The sequence below is a fragment of the Callionymus lyra genome, chromosome 19 (assembly GCF_982586985.1).
Source record: "Callionymus lyra chromosome 19, fCalLyr1.hap1.1, whole genome shotgun sequence".
In the NCBI taxonomy this organism is placed as follows: Eukaryota; Metazoa; Chordata; class Actinopteri; order Syngnathiformes; family Callionymidae; genus Callionymus; species Callionymus lyra.
The window spans coordinates 18919960-18943724 of NC_141836.1; the positions used below are offsets into that span (position 1 = coordinate 18919960).

The 23765-nt window shown below is 40.4% G+C and overlaps 2 protein-coding genes across 3 annotated transcripts; one reads left to right on the forward strand and one right to left on the reverse strand.

Annotated features, from left to right (window-relative positions):
- The first annotated feature begins 540 nt into the window (after window positions 1–540).
- Window positions 541–17308, forward strand: sema3ga (sema domain, immunoglobulin domain (Ig), short basic domain, secreted, (semaphorin) 3Ga). Of its 2 annotated transcripts, none has more exons than XM_087782389.1 (17): window positions 541–729; window positions 6318–6478; window positions 7406–7468; window positions 7561–7680; window positions 7856–7949; window positions 8436–8555; window positions 8685–8830; window positions 8936–9050; window positions 9126–9195; window positions 11995–12139; window positions 12215–12437; window positions 13201–13289; window positions 13356–13397; window positions 13472–13629; window positions 13691–13761; window positions 13832–13959; window positions 15358–17308. In XM_087782389.1, exons 1-17 carry the CDS (start codon window positions 618–620, stop codon window positions 15724–15726), a joined length of 2226 nt encoding a protein of 741 aa, XP_087638515.1. In that variant the 5' UTR covers window positions 541–617; the 3' UTR covers window positions 15727–17308. The 2 variants fall into 2 exon arrangements, with proteins under 2 accessions (XP_087638515.1, XP_087638516.1); XM_087782390.1 differs by having other exon boundaries at window positions 13694–13761.
- A 1365-nt stretch (window positions 17309–18673) lies between these two features.
- On the reverse strand, window positions 18674–22742 carry LOC148059838 (actin nucleation-promoting factor WAS-like). Its single transcript, XM_087782391.1, has 11 exons — window positions 22536–22742; window positions 20888–21028; window positions 20735–20821; window positions 20566–20662; window positions 20217–20246; window positions 20098–20133; window positions 19856–20021; window positions 19606–19781; window positions 19051–19532; window positions 18876–18987; window positions 18674–18815 (listed from the first exon to the last, which is right to left on the reverse strand). The coding sequence occupies exons 1-11, from the start codon at window positions 22632–22634 to the stop codon at window positions 18757–18759; spliced, it is 1485 nt and encodes a 494-aa protein (XP_087638517.1). The 5' UTR covers window positions 22635–22742; the 3' UTR covers window positions 18674–18756.
- Window positions 22743–23765: the final 1023 nt, after the last annotated feature.

Consider the following 23765-nt stretch of genomic DNA (forward strand, 5'->3'; position numbering starts at 1 on the left):
CACCTTCAGGGAAACTATTTAATGGATGTTAGGGACTCGGCTTTTAGTATTCATAATTCATAAGGGATCCTCTCCAGCAAAGTGCAGATGCATAATGAATGTCTGAGTTAAAGTCCAACAGTTAGGCTTAATTTCGACACCTCTGGACTGTCAGGCGTCGTCCCGGGGAGGACCGGCCTCTTCTTTGAACTGTCATGTACTTCCCTCGTCAAACTTCTGCACAGACGTGCTCTGCTGCATGACAATCAGTGGTGAGCATCTGAGGGGTTTTTCTCTCGGGCTCTTTCTAATGTACAGTAGAACGGTTTTTTTTTCCACCCCGGTCCGTCTGCAGATCTGATTATACAGTCTCCACGTATGCCTCACTACTCTTAAATAAATAATAGACCTGTCATATTTTCCTGGTGCAGGTGTGAGGATTTTGGGTGCTAACTATGTGTTTCTCTTGGAAGTGTGCAGGGCAAACTTGTGATCAGAGGGATGAGAGAATCGAGGAAGACGTCTCCTTCATGTCCAGCTTTCTTTTACCGTCTTGTCTCCACTGACATGTCTCATGGGGCGCCTCTTTAATAATGTTTTTTTTTTTGTCCTGATTTAGATCTCTGTGGGCTACCTGCATGACTGTTGCCATGACAACACCTGGAGTCCACGTCTTGCTTTTGGCCTTGTGCGTTTATCAAGGCTCAGGCCTGCTGCAGTCTGCTCCCAGGGTCCGCCTCTCTTTCAAAGGTGAGTTCACGGAAAAAAAAAGCGAGCCTCTATGATGTCGGTTCTCCTGCTCGGGCGACATTCACCCCACTTCCTTCGTGTACATACGTAAAGAGGATATTTCCTGTCTCATGTCAGATATGTCACACTGGAAACAAAAGGTGGATGTCACGTGGGGTTCTGCCCGTTCAGAAACTTTGGCTCCACACCCAGAAACTCACACGCACAACAGTCCGACCTCTCATCCGGTCTATACCTGACATGACGACACAAGTGGGAAACAGCTGAAATATGATCACAGGCGAAAAATGTTATTTTCGCAAAGTAATTGCCCTCAGGAATTGTGCTCAGAAGTCTTTTATTGACATTTGGGTTTTTCCCCCGTGAAGGCATCTCCTGCCTTCATATTCATGTTACAAGTATGTGGCTGGCACCCTTTGATGGGAACAATGCTGAGGATGATTACTGTTATTTCTGCATCTCTGTCATGACTTGAGACCCACACAAAAGGTGGCTGTAAACTGATACCAAATGTGGGAATCAGATTCGGGAAATTCTTCCGAAGTCAAAAATGTTTGGCTCCAGACCTGGATACTATAAACATCAGAAACTAACACTTTTGTTGTGATCCACTTCATCAGCTGCTATTAAAATCAATTTAATCATATTATTTCAATCAGTGATGTCTGACTCGAGGCCCAAGGTCCAAATCTGGCCATCCAACTAATTTTATGTTTCCCCCTATTTGAAACATTTAGTTCAGTAAAGAAATAAATCAATCCTATTTTAAAGACACTAGATGACATCCAATATATGCTGGTATCAAACCATGGAGTTCACAGTGTTATAAAATAATCTGGAAACTTTGAAAAACTGAAAGGTGGAAAAGCAGGTGCCTGGAAGTGAAAAAGTTGTGAGTTGGACTTCCTGTTAAAGGTGAACAAGATTCTACAAAATGTTAAGTTTGACTCAGATTTAAATTGGGTTTCTATAGTCAAATGTGTGTTTGACTGCACCGATGTGATACCAAGTAGTCAACACAGCGTCCTTGCAGAGGTTCTTAGAGAAGTCTACTCTGTAAAACTCACGTACTTAATAAAGTCATTGTGTGGGTTCGACAGTCAGCATCATGGTTACGTGCATCTCACTGTTAGCTACCAAGACCTTAGCTATTGACAGAAAGGTAAGTATCGTGGAAAGAAGCTGTAATTTTCTTGCTTCATGGATGTGATTTTTAATATTATCTGAGAGGGTAAGGAATGCTCTGATCAAAAAATGAAGTGATTATTGTCTGAAATAAGACACAATCTTCAAAGTCAACAATACTTTCCACAATTGTCATTTTCTTTTCATTTGGGACTTCAACAGTTTTTATGTGTGCTGGTTTAAATATCGTGATCTTTCTGAATGTAGTCTGGTTTTCTCGAATGGGATCAATAAAGAAACTCTTGGACGAGGGTTGGATTACAAGAGAAATGTCTTAAATAAGTATTTTACCAAATAACACATTACATTTATTTTTAATATAAAGGGCAGGAATAGCCATACTAAAGGAGAATTCATTTGTCAAAATTTGACAATAGTGTTTTTTTCTCCAAACTAAAAAGGCTTTGTGTTTGTGAAGGGGTACTTTCCGACACAATGTGGCCGACAAACTTTATTAGAGTGACATTTTTGGCTAACTACATTTTGTGGTCTTTGTTCTGGGAGGCTACATTTTTACAAGATATTGACTTTCTTGCCTATCCTTGCCTCAATGGGGATGAGATGTGTCACGCAAGACTTTTCAAGCCCTAAATAAAAGGAGCCGATCAAAAGATCAATAACTTGGATTTGGCATCTATTTTGGATCCAGGAGAGACTGAAACCAACTTTGTTTTCAACTGACCTTTCCCACTAGTTCATTCTTCTAAACAGCTTATACAGTACATACCGACATGTTTCTGAGCACAAACTAATAATCTGACTAATTGCACGAGTTAATCTTGTTATAGGTCGTGGCAGATGATTTCTAGCCGGCGCGGAATGCACGGTTGTTGTTTGTGATAATGGAAATGATTTGCTTCTAGAACAAAAAGCGAAATGTTGGATTGTCTCCACCTTTTCTTTACGCCACTCCAAGGATTTATTGTTCATTGTTTATGACAGTGAGCCTCTTTGTTCCTCAAGGCGCCTGTGAAGGAGGATTTTTTTTTGTGTGGTGGCCGGAGCTCATGTGACTCTTTTGAACGAATGAGCCTGAGGCCGACTTTTTGAGCAATTTTTTTTAACCACTTCTCTCACATATATATATTCAAAGGGTGAGTCAGCATTGTTAGAGAGCAAAATGTGCTGTGTAACCCTTGCTGTGTGGTAGATGCGTGAGACACTGTCCAATTATAACATGATAGTTGGAGGTCTTTACTCTGATTCCTTGTCCTTTCCAGTGTTTCACCAGCAGTGTTGTCATGGGATAAGTGTTTGCTGGATGTTTACCGGATGATGGCAGTACATTGTCTGCTATTTCTGGACATAGGAGACATGTATTGGGGTGTGGTGTTTCTACATTTAGTCCCCTCAGTGAATCCGCTACAGCTCCCCGCCAGATTCCTGTTATCCGGTGTTTACCTCTCACCCACACAACCGGACCCCGGCCCCCGAAGACTCACGGACGGACATCCGATTCAGCCCCTTGTTTTTTTTTTGTGACACCTCAGCCGCATCCTGTTAACGTTGACCTCAAAAAAAGGAAGATGACTAAAACTTTGATGTAAAAAAAGATGGGGCTTCCTGTTGAATCCCCATAAGCCGGCTTCTGAGGCTCTCGGGGAACATTTGTCAGCGCATGCCTGACCCATGTACGGAACGCAGATGTCAATGTTCAGTTATAGAAGCACGTTGATAAACGGGCGAACAAAGTATGTGAGGCAGAATCTTATTGTTCCTGAGAAAATCTCCCACAGCTTTTTTTCACTTCCTGTTCAATACCCAATTAATCCTCCAGGCCCGCCCTGTGAATAGTGTTGTGCCCGTAAGGGCCCCATTTGCCCCCCCCCCTTCCTTCAATCCTATGCCTCTGGAGGTGGTATCAGAAGCAGGATGGGGTCTGTGTGAAAGGTCAAACCTCCCAACAAATTCTTTCTTTGTCATTTTCGTCACTGGAAAATTTGCGTACGAATGCGAAAAGACGGCTGACAAAAAAAATTCCAATGTTGGCCTGGTGCGTATAAAAGTTACCGATTAGGGAACGACGAATAACTGGTGAGAAAAAGGCGCTTATGTCATCCTCGCTTGTGACTGTGAGCTCCTGATCGTGACTAGAAATTGCTATTACTTTGTGGGAACACAAAATTTGGGGAGATTAGTAATGAACAGATGGAGGCATCTCAACTCCACTCTGACACCGGAACACCTCAGGCTTATGTATTGTGAGCGGGCTTTGACTTGTAGTTGAACTTCAGTCATCTGTTTGGTTAAATACATAAATTAGCTTTTTATACAGATTTTATAGTTTAGAGCTATGATGTCAACATGCTTCGGAGGTCAAGCTAAGTTATTTAACAAATTCAACAATATGTAGTTAAAAGCTCTTGCTCCTAATTGTGGCCCCAGAAGCCTGAGTCTGAACACATGGTATTTTCAAAGCATTTCTGTGTATCATTTTAACTTCTCTGGACTGTTTTTTAAGAAAATGACAAGAGCTCAAACTTAAATGTTATGATGACATAGATTGCAAGATGCCAGCGGTGCAGCTGGAAGTCTGTGGGATATTGTTGCACCAGATAGTGATGATGCAGTTGTCCTAACATGTTGTAATATTCAGAAAATTGAAAGAGTGTGGGTGTGATGAGACATTAGAAAGATTTTTCTCTGGTGATACAGCATGTGGTTATTCTTGAGAAAATGAAACAAAAGAGAAGATATGAATTTCTTCTGATGCAGGGGCCCAGTGTAAATGTGGTTCTAATAATTTTTGTATAACTCTTTTGTTTTTTTTTTTATTTAATTTTTTATGTAAAATCATTTAAAACCACTTTTGTCCGTGCATGCTTCAGGGGAGTTAAGAAGTTTATAAGATTGCTGATGTAAGGATAAGGATCTTTTCTGCTCAACAAATCAAACAAAAGTTATATTTCTTTGCATTGGCTGAATGAGTATGCTATTAAATGATGATGTAAACCACTCTCAGTAAACCTGTAGTCTTGCACTGTAATATTTTTTTGGAAATGACAATGTTGCTGTTGGATACATATTCATAACAGATAGGAGTCAAACTCACAGGCTGCTCAAAGCATCTGGAGTTGCGAGGCGGGCGTGTCAGAGCTGTTATTAGAGGTTTTTTAGGCGACCGCTTTTTGGATTGAACACAAAGTGGGATGCATGTTTAGGAAGAAATGTATTTAAATCCCAAATATACTGCAGTTATTAAAATTACATAAGATCCATTTCATATGTTATTGTAACTCACTGTATTATCACTGCAGATGTTTGATATAAATGTCTTATCAATTGTTTTTGTGACTTCATTTACACTATGTATTTAAGCTGTTGTTATCTTATGACGGCATGATGAGCTTTACTGCCTAAGATGGGTGAACTCCAAAATAAATAAATCTGATTTAAATGTTTTCTTTTGGGTGAATAAAATAAGCCATAATAAACACATGATTCTTTAAGTAAATGATGATCAATCACAGTAATCCATTAAAGTCCTTTATTTGGATAAAACCTCATCATTAAAAAAAATTGCCATGTCTTGTCACGCTGTGTTATTTGCAGAGCCGCTTTGTTTCAGACTTGCCTGCCATTGTATCTGTTGCTATAGAGGATTTATGTTGCTAAGAAAGGGATTTTAAGCCAGGGGAGATTGGCAAGGAGGGGCATTGATTTTTACATCAACCTTGAAGCACAATGAGCTGATTACATAAATAGCTTTTTTATCAATAAATGGTTTGAATGAAGTAAGAAAAGTAACTGAAGGTAAAATTTGAGTTGTTTTTCATACTTCATTTGTGTGTCTGCGCTTGGGTGTGTGCATGTGTGTGTGTCCTTTCAGTGCTGCGTCCATTTGTCATGTGGTGGAAGAAAATTGTTCAATCAAAGCTTTCAGCAAAGGCAAAAGGGGAAAAAAATGTCAGCGCAGCGTGTCTTAACAGGTTCTGCTCTGCTGAACACAATCCTGATCCGAAGAATTAGCTCCGAGTTCCACTGACCGTTTTTCCTCCGGGAGGGCCGACTCCGCAGCTTGCATCGTGACTCTGACTCAGTCCGACGGTCGGGACACATGAAATATTCAGATCTTAAAAGCAAATATGTTTCTTAAATGCTGCAGGTTGAGTTATATTTAATCGGGGACACACATTTTCTTGAGTCCAAGTGAGAAACTGCCGTTTAGAGAAAGCGTCGGTTTATCCAAGCTGCTGAGGAAACATGCTGGAGACATGAGGGGAATAGTTTTAGAGGTTTCTGCTTCTTAGTTTGTGGCAAAGCTGAGGTCAATGTACATATTATTTTCTTTACGACAAGTATTTTTTAAGGCTTCAAAAGAGTATGGAGTAAAGCATTAATCTTCTATGTCTATGTTCTGCTAGTCTGTTTTTTACCTTCTAATAATCCGCTTTGTCTCACAGAACTGATGGACACTCGGGCAGCGCGGCCCTTCAGCTTTTCCTTCAACACCAGCGACTACAGAATCCTTCACATGGATCAGGATCAGGGCCGACTGTACTTGGGGAGCAGGGAGTACCTTGTGGCGCTGGACATGCACAATGTCAACAAAGAGCCTCTGATAGTGAGCATGATCTTTTCACCGTAGCAGCATTTATATTGGACCCTATTAAGGAACATAAACATGAACTTACCACAAGGTCAAAGGTGGATCGCACTAAGAAAATGTAACCGCATGATGACAGAAATGATTTGAGCACTTAACTACAGCGATGTGTTCGATAAGAGGGAATTAGACGGAGATAAGTGGCTCTAAAAGTGCTCTTAGTTTATTTAAAGATAATTGTGCAGCAGTAGGAACCACCAGGCTAATCAGTCCTACTGCACCAGCTATAAATTCAACAATAAAGTTGTAGGATATATATTGGCAAGAATCTGGCAACATGTATCACGATGGAGGTGAAAATATACAGTATATTTTGATATACTATGTGTTGCCTGACTGCTTGACTCCATTTGTTTTGAAAGCAAAATATGCCCAAGCAACAGCTTTAAAACCTGTCGGAGCCAAATGTATCCTCTTGTCCTTAGTCATCTCGGGGATCTTGCACGATTTTTTTTTTTTAAGCTGCGAGTGACGTAAAGGTTGCTGGACGTTTAATAACAACTCTAAAATGAACAAATGCCATGAATATTTGCATGTTGATAGGTAAAAAAATTAAATATAAACAATATTGCGTTTTTTAAGTGTATTGTTTTCTCACAACTCTGTACAGGACTAAAACGTAGTTTTGGTAAACATTTTTAATAGTTAATTTTATCAAGCTATGATGTGACGGATTTTCAATTTAAACCTAAAACAAACAAAACAAAGCGTCCCAATCCTCTAACAATCAAACTAGACAATTCAACATAAATTGACCTGTTTATAATAGTCATAAAAGTGTTTATTTAGATACATCTTCTTGGTGCTGCTTTTTTCTTTGTGTAAAACTTCACTCATCACCTTGTGAGAGGTACTTATCCAACATTCTTGGCTTCCACATTTCAGATCCATTGGCCGGCGTCAGCCAAGAGAAAGGGAGAATGTCAGATGACGGGAAAGGGAAAACAGGTGGGATCATGCGCTGACATCCTCGTCTTTCACGTCCAGACAATCACTTTAATAGTGTTTGAATTCCATCCCTCCGACCTTGCTTTGTCCAGGGAGAATGCGCCAACTTTGTGCGACTGATAGAGCCGTGGAACCGCACCCACCTCTACTCCTGTGGAACCGGGGCTTACCAACCCATCTGTACGTTTATCAACCGAGGCTGGAGGGCAGAGGTGAACACATCCTGTTGTGGCTTTTACTGAATAGGAAACATCCATCACATTTTCTCCTGCAAGTGTTCTCCTGTTAAAAACACTTTTTTGTTTTTGTTTTTTTTCTCACCATGGTCCCGGGTGGCTCCATAGATATATCTATTTTAACGCTTTCTTGTCTAATCTGTCTCTGCAGGATTACCTGTTCAGGCTGGTCCCTGGGTATGTGGACTCGGGGAAAGGAAAGTGTTCCTACGATCCCAAGCAGGAGAGCGTTGCAGTTCTTATCAGTAAGACGAGCCTCATTTGTCACCAAAGAGTCAAAATAGACAAAATAGTCTCAACTTGCCAGTATAGTTATCACCATCACCAATGTGTTAGTGACGTTTGACTAGGTTGACACAATCAGGGTCATTTCTTATTCGGAAACTCACTTTTATTTGACCAGGAGGTCAATCATTTTTAGTCTTGCTCAAAGCGAGAGTGGGAAGACCACCAGTCTCCTGCTTATACCCAAACGACTAAAAATGGAGGTTAATAAATTAACCATGAAAAGACGAACAGAATGATAAAAGGCCAAGGAGTGATACTTTTAAGTTCAAATGAATCATCTCAACACGCTTCTAAACCTTACCTTATAATGAAATACCACAGTAATATTGAAGGAAAGCTAAAGTTTCTTGATTCGTGAATTTAAAATAACTACATTTAAAATGTATTTTAGAGTAAACACCTTGAGAATATGTTTAGTCAAAATATCTGTTGGTCTGTCCAAGATGGTAACTTGTATGCTGGAGTGCACATCGACTTCATGAGCACGGACGCCGCTGTGTTCCGGACCATGGGGGGCAGGACCGCCATCAGGACGGAGCAGTACGACTCCAGGTGGCTCAACGGTGAGTCAAGTGTGGGTGTGAGCTTTTCAAAGTTGCTGATTGCAGGTTTTGCCTCCTTGCCTTTTTTTTTTTCTATTTGACAACCACTCGCCTGAATCCTCCGCCTGCTTATCTGGGTTTATCGTCTAGAGCCGGTGTTTGTTCAGATCCAGCAGATTCCTGACAGTGCAGAAAGGAATGACGACAAGCTCTACTTCTTCTTTCGTGAGAAGAGTTTAGACTCCAGCGGCGGCTCCAGCCCGAGCGTGTTAGCCCGGGTGGGAAGAGTGTGTCTGGTGAGCGCCGCTGCTCTCTTATCCAGTAAAAATAAATGCAGCTTATCTTGAAGTATGTATTATTTCGGGGGTCTCGAACCATGAACTCATTTCCTTCCTGTCCAGAATGATGAAGGAGGGCAGAAGTCGCTGGTGAACCGCTGGACCACGTTTCTAAAAGCCCGTCTTATCTGCTCGGTGATAGGCGAAGACGGAGTGGAAACACGATTCGATGAACTCCGTGAGAAGCCGGAAATAATCTGATCGCGTTTTGATTGTGTGCACCAGTTTGACTCGCTTCTCGTTTATCTTTTAGGGGATGTATTTATCCAACCACAACAGGATGAGCGAAACCCAACTGTCTACGCTCTCTTCACTACGGCGGGGTGAGCATCTGTGTGATGAATCCATCTTGTAGGATTTAGAGATGTGTGTTCTATCTGAGGTCGGCAGCATCGATTCCATTCACATTTATATAAATTGTCAATTTAGAATAGCAGTAAGATAACACACTTTACATTTAAATAACACTATATAAGCATTAAAATTCACATGCAAATATTCACAGCAGTATATTCATTTTGGTTTTTCAATTCAACTTCCGGCTGCTAGATGTCAGCCGTCATTAAGTCCTCCGCATCTTAAGGAAGAAATGAATTGAAGAAATGAAATCCCTTGAGATCCCCATCGATGACTGAGGACCAAGGGATACAATTGACTCCAGCAGCTTTTAAAGCTGATGGTTAGACATATTGTGGGTTACAGTATATAGACTGGAACAATCACAAGATGTCAATACAGTTACTTTCACCTAAAACAGTTCAGAAAAATATATTATATTAAAATATATAGATATGGATCGATGTAAATAAAGGGAAAAGAAAAACAGGTCCAAGGTAGATTCACAATAAGCAACAGTTGCGAGAAAGTACAAAGATTAACAGGCAGAAACCATGAGAAAAATCAGACTCATTGTGGTAGGCCTCCTGCTACGAGGGAGATAAAAAAAAAGAGGGGGATGGAGAAATAAGTAGAAGAGGGCACAGTGTAAAGCAGGGGCTGACAATTCAATTTCTTCAGGGGCCATGTTAATTACTATGAGGGTTTTGCCCAGTCTGAAGGAAAATATCCTCAATACAAAAGGAAAACAAAAAAACTATTTTTTGATGATGTACTAAATTCAATACAGATTTCAATTTATAATATTGACACAAACCAATAATTTTATGAATCAATAATCTTGTTTTCAATATTCTGTCCCATCATTTTGAGGGACTTGAACTAGTTAAAATAAGTAGAACATAAATCAGTTTTGTCTACTGTGCTCCAGTAAGGTCATCAAAAATAAAGAGGGTAGAACTTGATTTACGATCTATTCCTCTGGTTTAGATCTCCAGCAGAGGAGCAAGGAGAGAAATCTGGATGCGTTGACACCGTCTCTGTGTGTTTACACTCTTGTCAGCAGCTTGTTTCAGGAGGCTTCTTTCATCTGACGTCTCTCTGGTGCACAGCTTCTACTTCCTGCCTCAGCTTGAAGTTATGATCTTATGTTTATGATCAAAGTCTCAAAATCTGGTCTGCAGTTTAATCATGTAATCGTTTGTATTGACCTCTCACGACTGGAGCATGTTAATGTCAAAAACTAGTTAGTGCATCAATGCTCACACGTACACAGCATCTTAACAATCGCATCGGAACTCACACACTCGCTCAACGAGAACCTTGATTTAAAGAACGGGTCACATGAAAAGGAATATAAAAATAAAACAAGGATGATAAAAGGGGATTTATGTGTCTGATGGAATAATTTGAATATGAAAACGTTCCACGGATAGACTGACTCGATGATAAACATTCTTGATCTGTGATGTCAGAGATGGAATGTTCACTAGAGAATGTTAAATTTACACTGTGTGGGAACTAGAGAACAGAGTAGAACACAGCGTCCAACATACTGGTCCTTCAGCTCATGCTTGTTCTTTTGTTTTGTCTCTCATCTTTTCTTTCTTTTACATCACATCCATGAAGTCATTCTTATGATAGTAACTAGAAAGGTAAGGAAGTGCAGAGCTCACCTCACATATTACTGTATGTGTGTGATATTTCAATCTTGCCTGTCCTAGACTAGCTTTGTTTTCTTTGAAGACCAGATCAAACCTTCAGCATCAAATTTGACATGTTATGATTATAAAACAGATTTAAAGGGCAATTCATGTGTTGATTTAAGTGTCTCTTAAATATATCTTAGACCTCTATTGTACTCATCAGTATGTGTCTGTTTGTACAAAACTCTCTTTCATTGAAATATTTACAGTAGAAAAATGTGCTGAAGTCCCGCCCACTGAAAATACACGTTTTTCTGAAGATTAAATGGTTCATTATAATATATAATGTTTGTCATTGCAAACCAAGCAGGCGTTATTACCGCTGGCTGGACCATTACTACGTCATAATGGACTCCGCTCTCGTAACCTTTTGTTCACTTGGATTTCAGACGACGGAGAACTTTATAAAGTAATAACTTTAAAAGAATTGTCATGAGAAGGGAATAACTGCATCTTGGAGAGGAAAGAAAGTTGTGTTTTGACATTAGTTTCCCTTTAAAGCTTTCTTAAAATAACCCAAAGAACTGCAAAGGCAGATAAACACAGGTGGACGTGTGGAAGATTGTGGAAAGATAAACGAAAGAATATGGTATTTTAAAGCCCACATGTCTGTATAGAGCTGGTGGAAACACACCCCTAATTAAGGTTATTATTCCTGCAACAGTAGTCGTTCATTGTGGCGTGACCTGTTCCGCATGTTGACCAAAGGCATCATGGGTGGCCGTAGTAATGTCATGGGTGGCTGTAACCCCCTAACGATGCCCCCCCGCCTTTTGTTCGATGCCGTTCTCTCTTCCACCTACTTAAGAGCGACGCTGTGGGTGCTTGGCTGGACGTCGGAGATGTTTTTGTGTGACGTGGTGCAGTAAATCTATGCGTGGCTTCACAAAAGGTTCCCCTCATGGCCCCAGCAGAGTCACACAAGCGGAACGCAGATGCTATGGCAACAGCAGTGAATCTCTCTTGCTTATTACAGCATCTTAGGGGATTTAAAAAAAATAACTCCATTATTTGGAGCAGTTTAAAGTTTGGCGTGTTTAGTGGAGCTGTCAGACTCTCATGAAGGTTTGTGTGCCACAGATCTGTTTTTAAGGGTTCTGCCGTCTGCGTGTACTCCATGGCCGACATCCGAAACGTCTTCAACGGACCGTTCGCTCACAAGCACGGACATAACTACCAGTGGACCGAGTACACGGGCAAGATTCCCTACCCTCGTCCAGGAACGGTGCGTGACGTAAAAGCCTACATTCACGACACAGGAATATCAATCTTCAATCTTCTCCTTCCCATCGTCCTCCAGTGTCCAGGAGGAACCTTCACACCCGGCGTCAGCTCCTCCAAGAACTTCTCAGATGAAGCCGTGAATTTCATCCGAGCACACCCGCTCATGTACCACCCTGTGTATCCCATCCACCGGCGCCCCCTGGTGGTCAGGACTGGCGTTGACTACCGCTTCACTGCTCTGGTAGTGGACCAGGTGGACGCGGTGGACGGGCGCTATGAGGTTCTCTTCCTGGGGACAGGTGAGTGACCGCTATGGAAGTAGATCAGTGCCATCGGAGTATTGAATAGTTAAATTGAACATTTCAATTGTGAAAATGTATTATTATTTTGTATTTATAAAAATGACTTGTCTAACTTTATTCAGAGGTTTATTTCACTCACAACTGTGCATGTTTTTTTCAGTTTTAGTTCAGTTTAAGTCTTACCAAACTATCTCAAAACACCTAATGAATTGCATATAAAACTCATGTTGCGTTTAAGGTAGAAATTAAGCTGGAAAGGGGCTTTTATTTGACCAGGAAGGCTCATTGAGGAACACCCCCCCTCCCTATTTTCAATGCTTGTCTTGCTCAAAGAAATGTTGAAACCTTGTTAAAATATTTTTGTTTTAAGCATTCTATTGCTCCATTTTTTTTCCATTCTATTAGTTAGTAATGAATTATTTAAATTCAATGTTCTGTGTTTTGATGTGATTTTTAAAAGGAATATTTTTTTAAGATTGATGAAAATGTATTTTCTTTACTCATAGTTTAGTTCTAATTCCCAGTAATTAAAATGTATATATTTTCATTTGTAGACTGAAAATACTGAAAATAATAATATAGATACAAAAATAATTAAATTCTTAAAAAACAACAACATTTTAATAAACAGGTTTTAACATTTGAAATGTAAAATTAAAACCTACAATATTTTGATGGCACTAATACTTCAATATAAGCACTTAAACATTTTGATTAACCAACATGTGATTTGTTCTAACGCAACCCATCTTTTTCACAGATCAAGGCACCGTCCAGAAGGTCATAGTTCTGCCTAAAGACCCGACCAACATGGAGGAGCTGACCCTGGAGGAGGTGGAGGTGTTCCGAGTGAGTCTGAAGTTGTGAAAGTTACCAAACGTCCACGAGTTGTTGACGAAGCTGGTGTGTCCACAGACTAACGCTCCAGTGAAGACCATGAAGATTTCCTCCAAAAGGGTAATCTAATCTCGATTGATCAACTCTCACCCAACGAGTCTCAACTTGGAGTTTGTCTCTGTCCGTCACCATAGCAACAACTGTACGTGTCGTCAGACGCAGGGCTGACCCAGGTCTCCCTGCACCGGTGCGGCGTTTACGGGCGAGCCTGCTCCGACTGCTGCCTGGCTCGAGACCCCTACTGCGCCTGGGACGGCGAGAGCTGCTCCGCCTTCACCCCCTCCACTAAGAGGTCAGACCCGGGTCAATGAGTTGTTGGGGGGGCACTCCTGAGCTTAATCTGTTTGTGATAGCAGGAGGAGTAGGAGGCAGGACGTGAAGCATGGCGACCCCTTGAGGCAGTGCAGGGGATTTAACGCCAAAGGTGTGAGCTTTTAACTATAATGTCATAAAAGAGTTTCTGTCAAACATCTTCTCTCTCTCTGTGGGTGAAGTGGAGAAGCGTCTGAGGGAGACGGTGCAGTTCGGGGTGGAGGGCAGCAGCACCTTCCTGGAGTGTCAGCCTCGGTCTCCTCAGGCCACAGTCAAGTGGCTTTTCCAGAGGGAGGGGCGAAGGAAAGTGGTGAGTGATGCCTTTGTGGGAAGAATATTGAATAATAGTCTGTGCTGGAGCTTCCATCGCATGTTTTCTATCAACCAGACCACAACAGAGGCTCCAAAAAATACATTCAGTGCACGCAGCTACATGTTCTAACGGGTTAAATGTTGATGCTTGTTATACTAATGGAAATGATGATTAACACACAGATTTTGCGCCAAATAAAAGTGCTAAAGGCTCAACTACTCATCACTCATTATCAACTTGGAGAATTTTCAGAAAAAATGCGTTATTATGCATGCTTGCAATCAGAATTATTATTATTTTGTTTAACCAAAATCTGAAAATGCAAAAAAGATGTAGGTATAATAAAGGAGAGAAGGGAGAAAATGTGTCGCCTACAGTGGTTCTGCTGGAATAATGTCATTTTTTTTATTCACATTAATCTAAAAAGCAAACACCTTGGCATAGGTGAGGCGTATCTGGTCTTTGTTTGTGTATTTGAGCTGTAATGGAATCAAAACTATTTAGGCAGAGATCCACTCTCGCATAAATACATCTTTTGGTATAAATCTTAGCTTTAATAGTGAATACGTGTATCTTGGTGACTTATCTATTGAAAACTGGAACAGTTTTGCAAGTAAAAATATATAATGAGAACATTTTTTAAAGCTATAGACCAAATGGACTGAATATGTAAACATAACCCTTGTGTTATCTCCGTGTCAAGTTGACCCGAAGGCCCAAAAACAAACGTGTTTAAGGTAGTGATGGCCAAATACATTTCCTCAGGGGCCACATTTTATAATTTGGCCGTTGCTCAGGGGCCATCAAATTAAAATAAAGGAGTGAAAAGTATAAAATCAAGTAATAGAATTAGGCTAAATATGAAATATTTGTTATTTAATTATATGTTTTATATATTACTCCTATAAAACAACTTTTTTTATTTATTTTTTAGGGGCAAAACATACACACAAAAATGATGAAAAGCGGAACACATAAGCCCTAAAACAAAAATATGGAATAGAAATAAATACAAAATAAAATTGTAATCATGACCATTGACCTCATGTGGGGAAGATGAATAAAGTCAGGTCTGATTAAAGGTATCCCTTGTGTTGTCTCTGGTTCAAGGTGAACAACCTCCACCACTGCATATGTATTTCTGGAAGCCAGACAACACAAGGGTTAAAAAACGATTGAATCTGACAAATAGTTGTATTCTAGAAGTCATTAAAAGAAAGTAAGACTAAATACAGGACAACTAGATGAATTAACCAGAATAAACCGACAACCCAACAAAAGGTTGGCCACACAAGTAACTGGACTGGCTCCAGTCCCTGCAGCGACTCACTAATGATTCCGTAGTAGTGAGTGAATTCATTCTAACATTTGTTTTAAATGTTTTTCTACCCGCAGCTAAACCGAGTGGGCGGCGTCCTGAAGACGAATCACGGCATCCTGCTGAAATCCCTAAACCAGTCCGACTCCGGACTCTACCACTGCCTCGCCACGGAGAACAACTTCAAACACACGGTGGCTCGCGTTGCTCTGCGCATCCTGGACAGAGACATCGTCCTGGCTCTCACCGGCCAGGACGAGGACGAGGAGCCCAAGTCTCACCAAGTAAGGCCTCCTCAGTCGCTCACCTCCACACCATTCCCTCCAGAGATCCGGTTAATAAACCAATACTGCCAGTCTTACTGGGAGCAGCTCAACCCCAAGCAGCAGCAGCGTAAACGCACCAGTCGCAGACACACAGAGAGTCAGGACCAGGGCCTCGGCTAGACCCCCAGACGCCCCAACTCTCCTGGACTTTACAGCAGACTTTGATTTTTTTTTTGTGTTTCCTGCATCCACACGGTTCCGTATCAGTGGTTGACTCTAGTGCTGTGTACATTTGCATCACTCCGGCCACATTCCAAACCTGTCAAAGTGTTTCCTGCACACGGTCTCCAGGCTTCAGTTTTTGACATTGACAAATAACATTTATTTTACTTATTAAGAAGACGCCATAGATAAGGCTGTTTTTGATTTGTTGAGAAATTTGAAACTTCATGTAGAACATGCCATTTTAAGAAACGTATTAAATATACCTAATGTTACCGCTATGTAGTATATTAACCGGTACAAAATAATCTAAAACTAAAAATTGATATGGTGAAAAAAATAGTGGGCGTCAAAAAAATCATGTTTCTAAATATTCTCTAGTTTGTTTAACATCATTCTGGGTCAAAGGTCAAAGTCATTGCTGGTGAATGGCTGCAGGGTTAAGTCGAAAAACAAGTTGCTGATGAATAATTCATCCTTCCGAAAAGTGTTGAGATTGACAAGTGGTTATAAAAGGCATCATTTGTCATAGATGCACACGTGTACACAGATTATCGATCCAGACTTGATCGATGAGCTTGTGAGACACGATCAAGCTAAGAATGTCGGAAACCACGATTACGATGCTTCTGAGTATATCAAGAGAAATGTAATATATAATTGTGAATATAATATATGAGCATTTGTGATGTGTTGTTCAGAGATGTAAATGTTGCATGCCTAAATCTGTTTTAGTTTATTTTCATTTCCATCTGCTCATGTAACGATGCCCGTGAGGTTTAACGTTTTCTATTGGATGTTGACATCTGATGACCCCCCCGCCCCCCCACCACGCCTGTAACATAGTACGAGTTCGTAAGTGTTGACCTTATTTAACCTTCAGTGTTCTTCCAGTTATGCACTTTTTGTTTTGGTGGTGGTTTTTTGTTGAGGGAAGTGGTTTGCACATTTTTCTAAATGTACAGGTTGTCATAGGAGAAGACAATAGATGCGGATCATCTGCTGTGTTTACTGATATAAATATATATAAAGTCGGATATTTAATTCCGATCCATCTTCATTTTTCGGACGCAATTTTTTTGTTAGCGTCCAAAAATGAATCATTTAAAACTCTGGTTGCTAGCTAAATTAGCATTGCTGTCTGCCTTGTGGTCAAGCTATGTATGTGTTTAACATTTCTATGAAGATATCGATGAAAGAAAAACGACTTTTTAACAGGTTTACCTGTTTAAACGATATACGTCCATCATTTAACATTCACATTCAGTTGTACTTTTTAGACAGATTACTAGGTTTAACCAGTTGAATATTCCGAGCTATTAGATCTATTTAATGCAGCATTTTGTCAAGCTAATGGACCACCAGGTCGTTTTTATTTCCGTGTCACTCTGTTGCCTCTATGTTGTTTGCCATCTGTGGTCAAAACCTCCAAACAAATAAAAATGATACTGTCATATATGAATTCTGAATCAGAATTTATGTGCAAAAATATGCCTGCTGAATGTTTAAATAGTCAATAAAGATCCATGTTTTTACTGTTTGAACTACTTTTGCCAGTTTTGTACGATGCTTGAGGTGTTGAAAAGCGTAAAAAGAGCCACTTTTATTTAAGATAAGTTAAGTTTGATTACTCTTGGTTCAATGCCCCCAACATACTTTTCTGGATCAAGACCCACCAATCTTTTAAACGACATAATGAGGTAATAAATCGAGGTCTGGGGGCCAAATCAGTCATTTTATGTGGCCAAGAGGGTTCAAAGATTTTGGCCCCTTGAGCGATTGACACTGTTGATTTGATATAAATGATCAATTCCTCTCTGTGGTGTTGAGCTGCAGTGTGTACCCACTTGTCTTCCGGCTTCTGGTTCAGTTAACTGACTTGCTACAATTGTTGGTCAAGGGGAAAAGGAAGTGTCATGTTTAGAAGCAGGAAGTGAGACTCATCATAATGACCTCACAGCCTCACAGTTTCAGGAAGTAAAACGGCAAACTTGGGCAATTCCTTTTGGAATTTTACGACAAATATAGACCCAAAATATTTTAACAGTCAGAGTCGTGGGCCAAACACAATATTTATCAGGACATAGAAGTCTGTTTAAATATTGTCTTTTCTTTCCGGAGGCTCGGTTTATCTTAAAGGGCAACTACTAGTTCTCATCCAACCTCGCTTTTTTATACTACGAGTCACTTGGAGGGGAAGACTTCCGTGATTGATAATGCGTAATGACAAACCTTAATGCTTGACCAATTACAGCAGAGTGGGCGGGGCTTAAGTACATTTTATAATCTAAATAGAGTTTTGTACAAAAACATACTGATTGCTGAGTACAATAATTGTCCTAGATCTACAGAATATAAGAGACACTTAAATCCACAAATTAGTTGCCGTTTAATTATTTTAATTATATTTGTTGTTGTTCTCCTTTACCAAACAAATCCCAGTTTTACTGTAATTGTTGACATTGGTCTTTCCCTTATCTTAAACACTGACATTTTTATAGGTCAACATATCAAAATAAACGTTAATCTACTTTGATATTCGGTAAACGACCAAGTGAGCCCCATAAAATGACTGGGCTGGGCCCATATTCTGATACATGTGTTCTAGACTAACATTCTGATCCAGATCAGGCCCCAGATCTTCCTCCCATTTCCACGGGAGGCGTCCATGACCAGCTTCAGTTAAGCAGCAATGTAGCTACTTTGAGTCTCTAATGTATTCTTAAGCTCCCCCTTTGAGATCTACTTAACCATTTCTATGTTGGGTACCAGCACAGCCCATGGTCCTAGAGTGGATAGATTTTAGCTCAACTCTTTCAGAAAAAAGTGTCAAAAAGAACCATTGATGCAATGAATTTTTGAGTTGAATGAACTAAATGAAAAAAAAATGGAATCTAGAGATTCTTACTGTGAACCATAGTCTCACTATTTATATTTTATTTCGTACGTTGAAAATGGATCTTAACTCAATTCGTAAAGGCTCTTCCGTCAGTCGTCCCACTCGTCGTCTTCATCCTCCTCGTCGCCGCCCTCATCTTCACTTTCACCTTTCGAGAAAACAACGATAAGGTCACAGGTACCGGACCGTGTGTGACTTTGAGATTTACCGGACGAGTGGATGACTCTACTCCTCTTCTGCATGGCCGTCATGAGCGCCCCGACGATGCCTTCGCCCGTCTCCGGTGAGCTGGGCGGAGCCAGGTCGGGAGAGTCCGTCACCTGTGACACAGAGAAGTGTTAGAAATCTCCTCTTGAAAAAAAATCCTAATGACGTGCTTTTACATTTTTGAGCTTCTTTCCAAGTCGGATCTGATCCAGCAGAGCCCCTCTGCTTTGCACCGGTTTGGACGCGGTGGGAACAGGTGGTGGTGGAGCGCCACACGGAGGAGGAGGGGGGAGGACTGGGGGAATATAGGTTGGGGGCGGCGGAGGAGCTGGCGGGCCTCCTCCTCCTCTACTTGGTGTGGGTGGCACAGGGAGCGTCGGCGGGCTGGTGGATGGAGGGGGAGGCGGAGGGTACTTGGAGGACATGGCTGGAGGTGAGTGTGCTGAAGGTGGAGGAGGGGGCGGCGGACCGCTTCGACTGGACGGAGGAGGCGGCGGTGGTCCTGCCCCTCTGGCCGGAGGCTGCTGTGAAGGCGGGCCGGCTCTCTGGCCTGGGATCGGGGGAAGCGGGCCGGGGCGTCCTCGGTGTGGAGGAGGAGCTGGTGCGGAACCTGGCACCGGAGGAAGAGGTCCATGTCTGGCAGAAGGAGGTCCCCCGGCTACAGACGAATCATACATTTATTAAAACTCTCCACACACACGGAGAGAGAGAGCGAGGGAGAGGCGGCTGACCTTGGTTGGCCTCCCTCTTGACCGCCTCCATGCCTCCGGACTGCTCGATGATGTTGTAGATGAGCTGTGAGGTCTGTTTATCCTTCATCTGGTCCTCACTGATCCCGGCTTTGGAGAGCAACTTCGACAGGTCAGGGTCCAGGTTGTTGGGATCCCAGCCAACATGGGTAACATGCCTGACAGAGAGAGCAGGAAGGTCAAACAGCCCAGAGTCATTTGAACCGTTGCTAGGCTACAACTGGATTCTCACTTAAAGCCACTGGGTGCCCCGATGTCTGCTTTGGAAAGTTTGCCCTTCTTCTTGCTCTTCTTATCCTTCTTCCCTTTGAATCCAGACGGCATGGAATGGAGGCGGGAGGCATCTGGACTCTGGACCTCGACACTGGCCTTATGAAATGGGCCTGGGCTGCTGGAGGCTGAAGGAGGTTCAGGAGGCAGTGATCATTGAATGAACCAGTGGAGGACGAGTCATGAAGAGAAGAAGAAACCTACCTTTGTCTTGTGGAGGTGGAGGTAAGGAGCTACGATCTGCGAGGAACGGATGGTTTTAGCTTTCAATCAACTTACTTTTTCACTTACTTACTTAAAAAAAAAAGAAAAAGAAGTCTCACCATGATGCGGCAGGGGGCGCTGTTTCTTCCCTGAAACACAACACACGGCTAAAAAGTGTCTACTTAGTTTTTAGTTCTTCACATTAAACTTTTGACTAACTTAACCTTATTAACACCTGGTAGCACAGGGATAGGTTTTATGATGCTAAAGTAGTCTCAAAAAGAATCACTAAATAACAATAATAATTACAACTATTTATAGGCAAAGCTTCTTCCCTTAACTGTTGATATTTTTTCCTCTAATAAACGTGTATACATGAGAAGGAATGCAGGAATCCAGAACTAAATTGGATTTTTTGGAGAAACTTACAAAAGCGCGGTGAGTGTATAAAATGTGGTGGGAACAAACCATGTCGATTAATTCTCTGTTCAATTTTTTCCTCGACAGCCGCCCGGAACTGTTCCGCCTCCTGTGGTTCAGCAAAGTTCAGTGCAACATGGCAATCCTGTTAAAATATTCACACCGACAGTTACGAATCAAAAACCACTTTGATCAGCAAAGATGTTGCCACTCTTACATCTGCAGGGAAGGTGTGAAAGTAATCCAGTGGGGTGGAGTAAACTATCTGGTCATAGAGCTCCTGCTCCCAAACCTGCTTCCCAGCCTGTGGTAGAGGTCGCCGGCTTTTAAGCGCGTTTTTTACATTTTTTTAACATGCCAATATTTTTACCTTCAAGTCAAACAGGCGTATGAAATAGGAACGCTGAACGTTGTCTTTGACGAAACAGATGACTCCGGTGTGCTGCAGGCTCCAGACTGAAGGACTGTGAGGCAAGGCCATGAACAACTGAGCCACAGTCGTGGCGATGGACTGAACAATGTAGAAAAAAATCTTCATTACGACCGACGGTCACACATGTACACAGTATGTAATCATAGACACGCCAGTCTTGTATTATTGGCTCTAAGTGTAGTCATGAAAGAAATGGGTTCAATGTGTTCACATATCTGTCCATCATTTCACTCAACAGTCTAATTCCAGCCTAAAAGTAATCGTGACTAGATGAGAAAGTATATCACTTTAATGTGTTCCCGGTCACGTACAACAGGAAAAACAAATATTTTGTAAAAAATAAACAAATATTTTCTGTGGTAGGCTTTGGCATGGGACAAAAATGTAAATAAGAGTGAAGCAGAAGTGGAAGAAAAGAGCAGGAATGAGTAATGAGTCACATTTACACAGATTGATATAGAATTTTTTTTTCTTGTTTGGAATATTCCTTATAAAAATGGTTGTTGGTCTTTTTTAAAGGCTTGATATTTGTCGTGTGCAAGGATTGTGTTGATCCGATTTCAACTTATGATATAACAAAAACAGTGTTAACCACATTTATCATTGACTTGTTTTATATCTTGAGCCACCGTTTCTATGAAATAAATATTTTGGAAATTATTTCTTCTGTTTATATTTATGTGTCAATATCGGAGGGACTACAAAGTCAGGAATTTTATTCCAGCAAATTAACAACAAAAACCTTGATAATTATTTTTTTTAAACAAATTAAAAGATTACAAAAATTCAGTCTACTACAATATACAATGTGCCAAATACAATTTAAATGATTTGTGTCGATTTCTTTAGGACACCAACAATTTATCACTATTATTGAAATGCTAGTTCTCTTCAGTGAACTTGAGCTTACTGCTATCAATCATTTGAAAAGCTAAATACATTTGTTGAGTTAGATATTACAACGTTAGTGACACATATTTACAACTTTATTGACACATCTCCCTGAAGCAACTACTACTAGTTAGAAAATGCGTTCATTGAGATGAGATCCGCCCATTGAGTCGAGCGCTAAAGGATTTCATTGGATCTGTCTGCTGTCGATTAAACCTGATACTGTGGTTTGTCACTTAAATTATTAAACCTTATAATTGTATCGACCCACATTATGTCGTGAATCTGGGATAAAACTATATGAGTTTCTGTTTTTGTCTATCATTAGATCTTTGGTGAGAAGGCACTTCCCTTTTTTTTTTGTTTTTGTTTCGCAGAACAACCTGTTAAGCTGCTGGTTAAGGCTCAACAGTTTCTTCCTTATGAGGATCATCTGATACACAAAAGAAAACGACTACAGTGAGGAAGAACTTCCTGTTAACGCCCTCTTGATGCTCACTTTGTCAGTTGACCTTCATAAAATGACATTTGACATATTTCTAATGTTGCAGAATCATACTCAAAAGTATAATTTTAAAAGAGAAACTTCAAAATACAATAAATGGTTTGTTCAATAGCAAACTTAATTAGCTAAATACAGTAAAAACTTGAATATCTAGTTTTTTAGTTTGGTGACACGCTCTGGAGAACTTACAGCACACCTTCTGCCCAGAAGATCCTCCAGCTTGTCATTGTCCTGAGCGTTCAGCAAAGAGCTCCTCACAAACTCTTTACTTTTAGATCCTCGGCTCATTGTGGTGTGAATCCTCAGTGTCCTTCGATCATCGTGTGCCGAGCCAACGAGTCCTGCGAGCGCCAATCGAGGAAGTCACTCTTGTGTGAACTACTTGTTTTTGCACAGGCAGGAAATACACAGTCACACTTCACCACCACTTGTTGCTTCCTTCGCTGAGTGTCCTACAATGTATTTATGCACCATACGTTATTCTTAGAAGACTCATCAGTTCCCTCTATACAGTATATCAAAGTATATCACAGCTTTTGAGATTGAATGGTTGAATTTCAAATTTTGAATGTTTAAACCTTTTTAAAGGCGTTCAATTATTTTAAAATGATTTAAAAAAAAAAAACAACGATGTGAATATTTTCTAAACTCCTGATTTTATATAGTTGGATATTCTAATTCCAATAATTATAGAAATCTTAATTCATTTTTTTATTTTTTATTTGCAGCCTTTTAATTCAATATTAAAAAGTTGTTAAAATAGTGACGCCATGACTCGGTAAAAGCTCGATAAAGTGCACTGGTACTCTTTTGGTATCGTCTGGTGTTACTATTGTAACAACATTATTATATTGAATTGTAAAGCCTGCAAAAATTATTGAATGTCATTTTTTTTTTTTATATTTACTATTTATTTAATTATTGTAGCCTAAAATAAAGCAAATGGTGTTCATAATTCGATTATTTTTAAATCATAATTGTGCCATTTCATATTTTCTAAAGCAGTGATTCCCAATCTGTGGGCTGCAAAATCGTTTCCAAAATGGTATCCTTTGTTTATAGGAGGATGAATGTAATTATATAAAAATAAAATACATACAAAAAAAATGTTAAACGTTAAAACTCTTTAAGTTTTAACGTTTAACATTTTCAAATATTATTTTTATTATATTGTTTTTCCTATTATACATGTGCCGACCACATTGCACTTGTTTATGTTTAAAAGAACGCATTATAATGTCTTTGTATTTATGTGGTTGGAGGTGGGCCGCAAAGGTTTTTGAGACTTAAAAGTGGGCCCTGAGTGGAAAAGGTTGGGGACCACTGTTCTAAATTATATATTCACTTACTTCTGTAGCTCCCTCTGGATGTAGGAAGGCTCTGGTTTCACCATTCTTATTAATGGCTTTTTTAAATAAT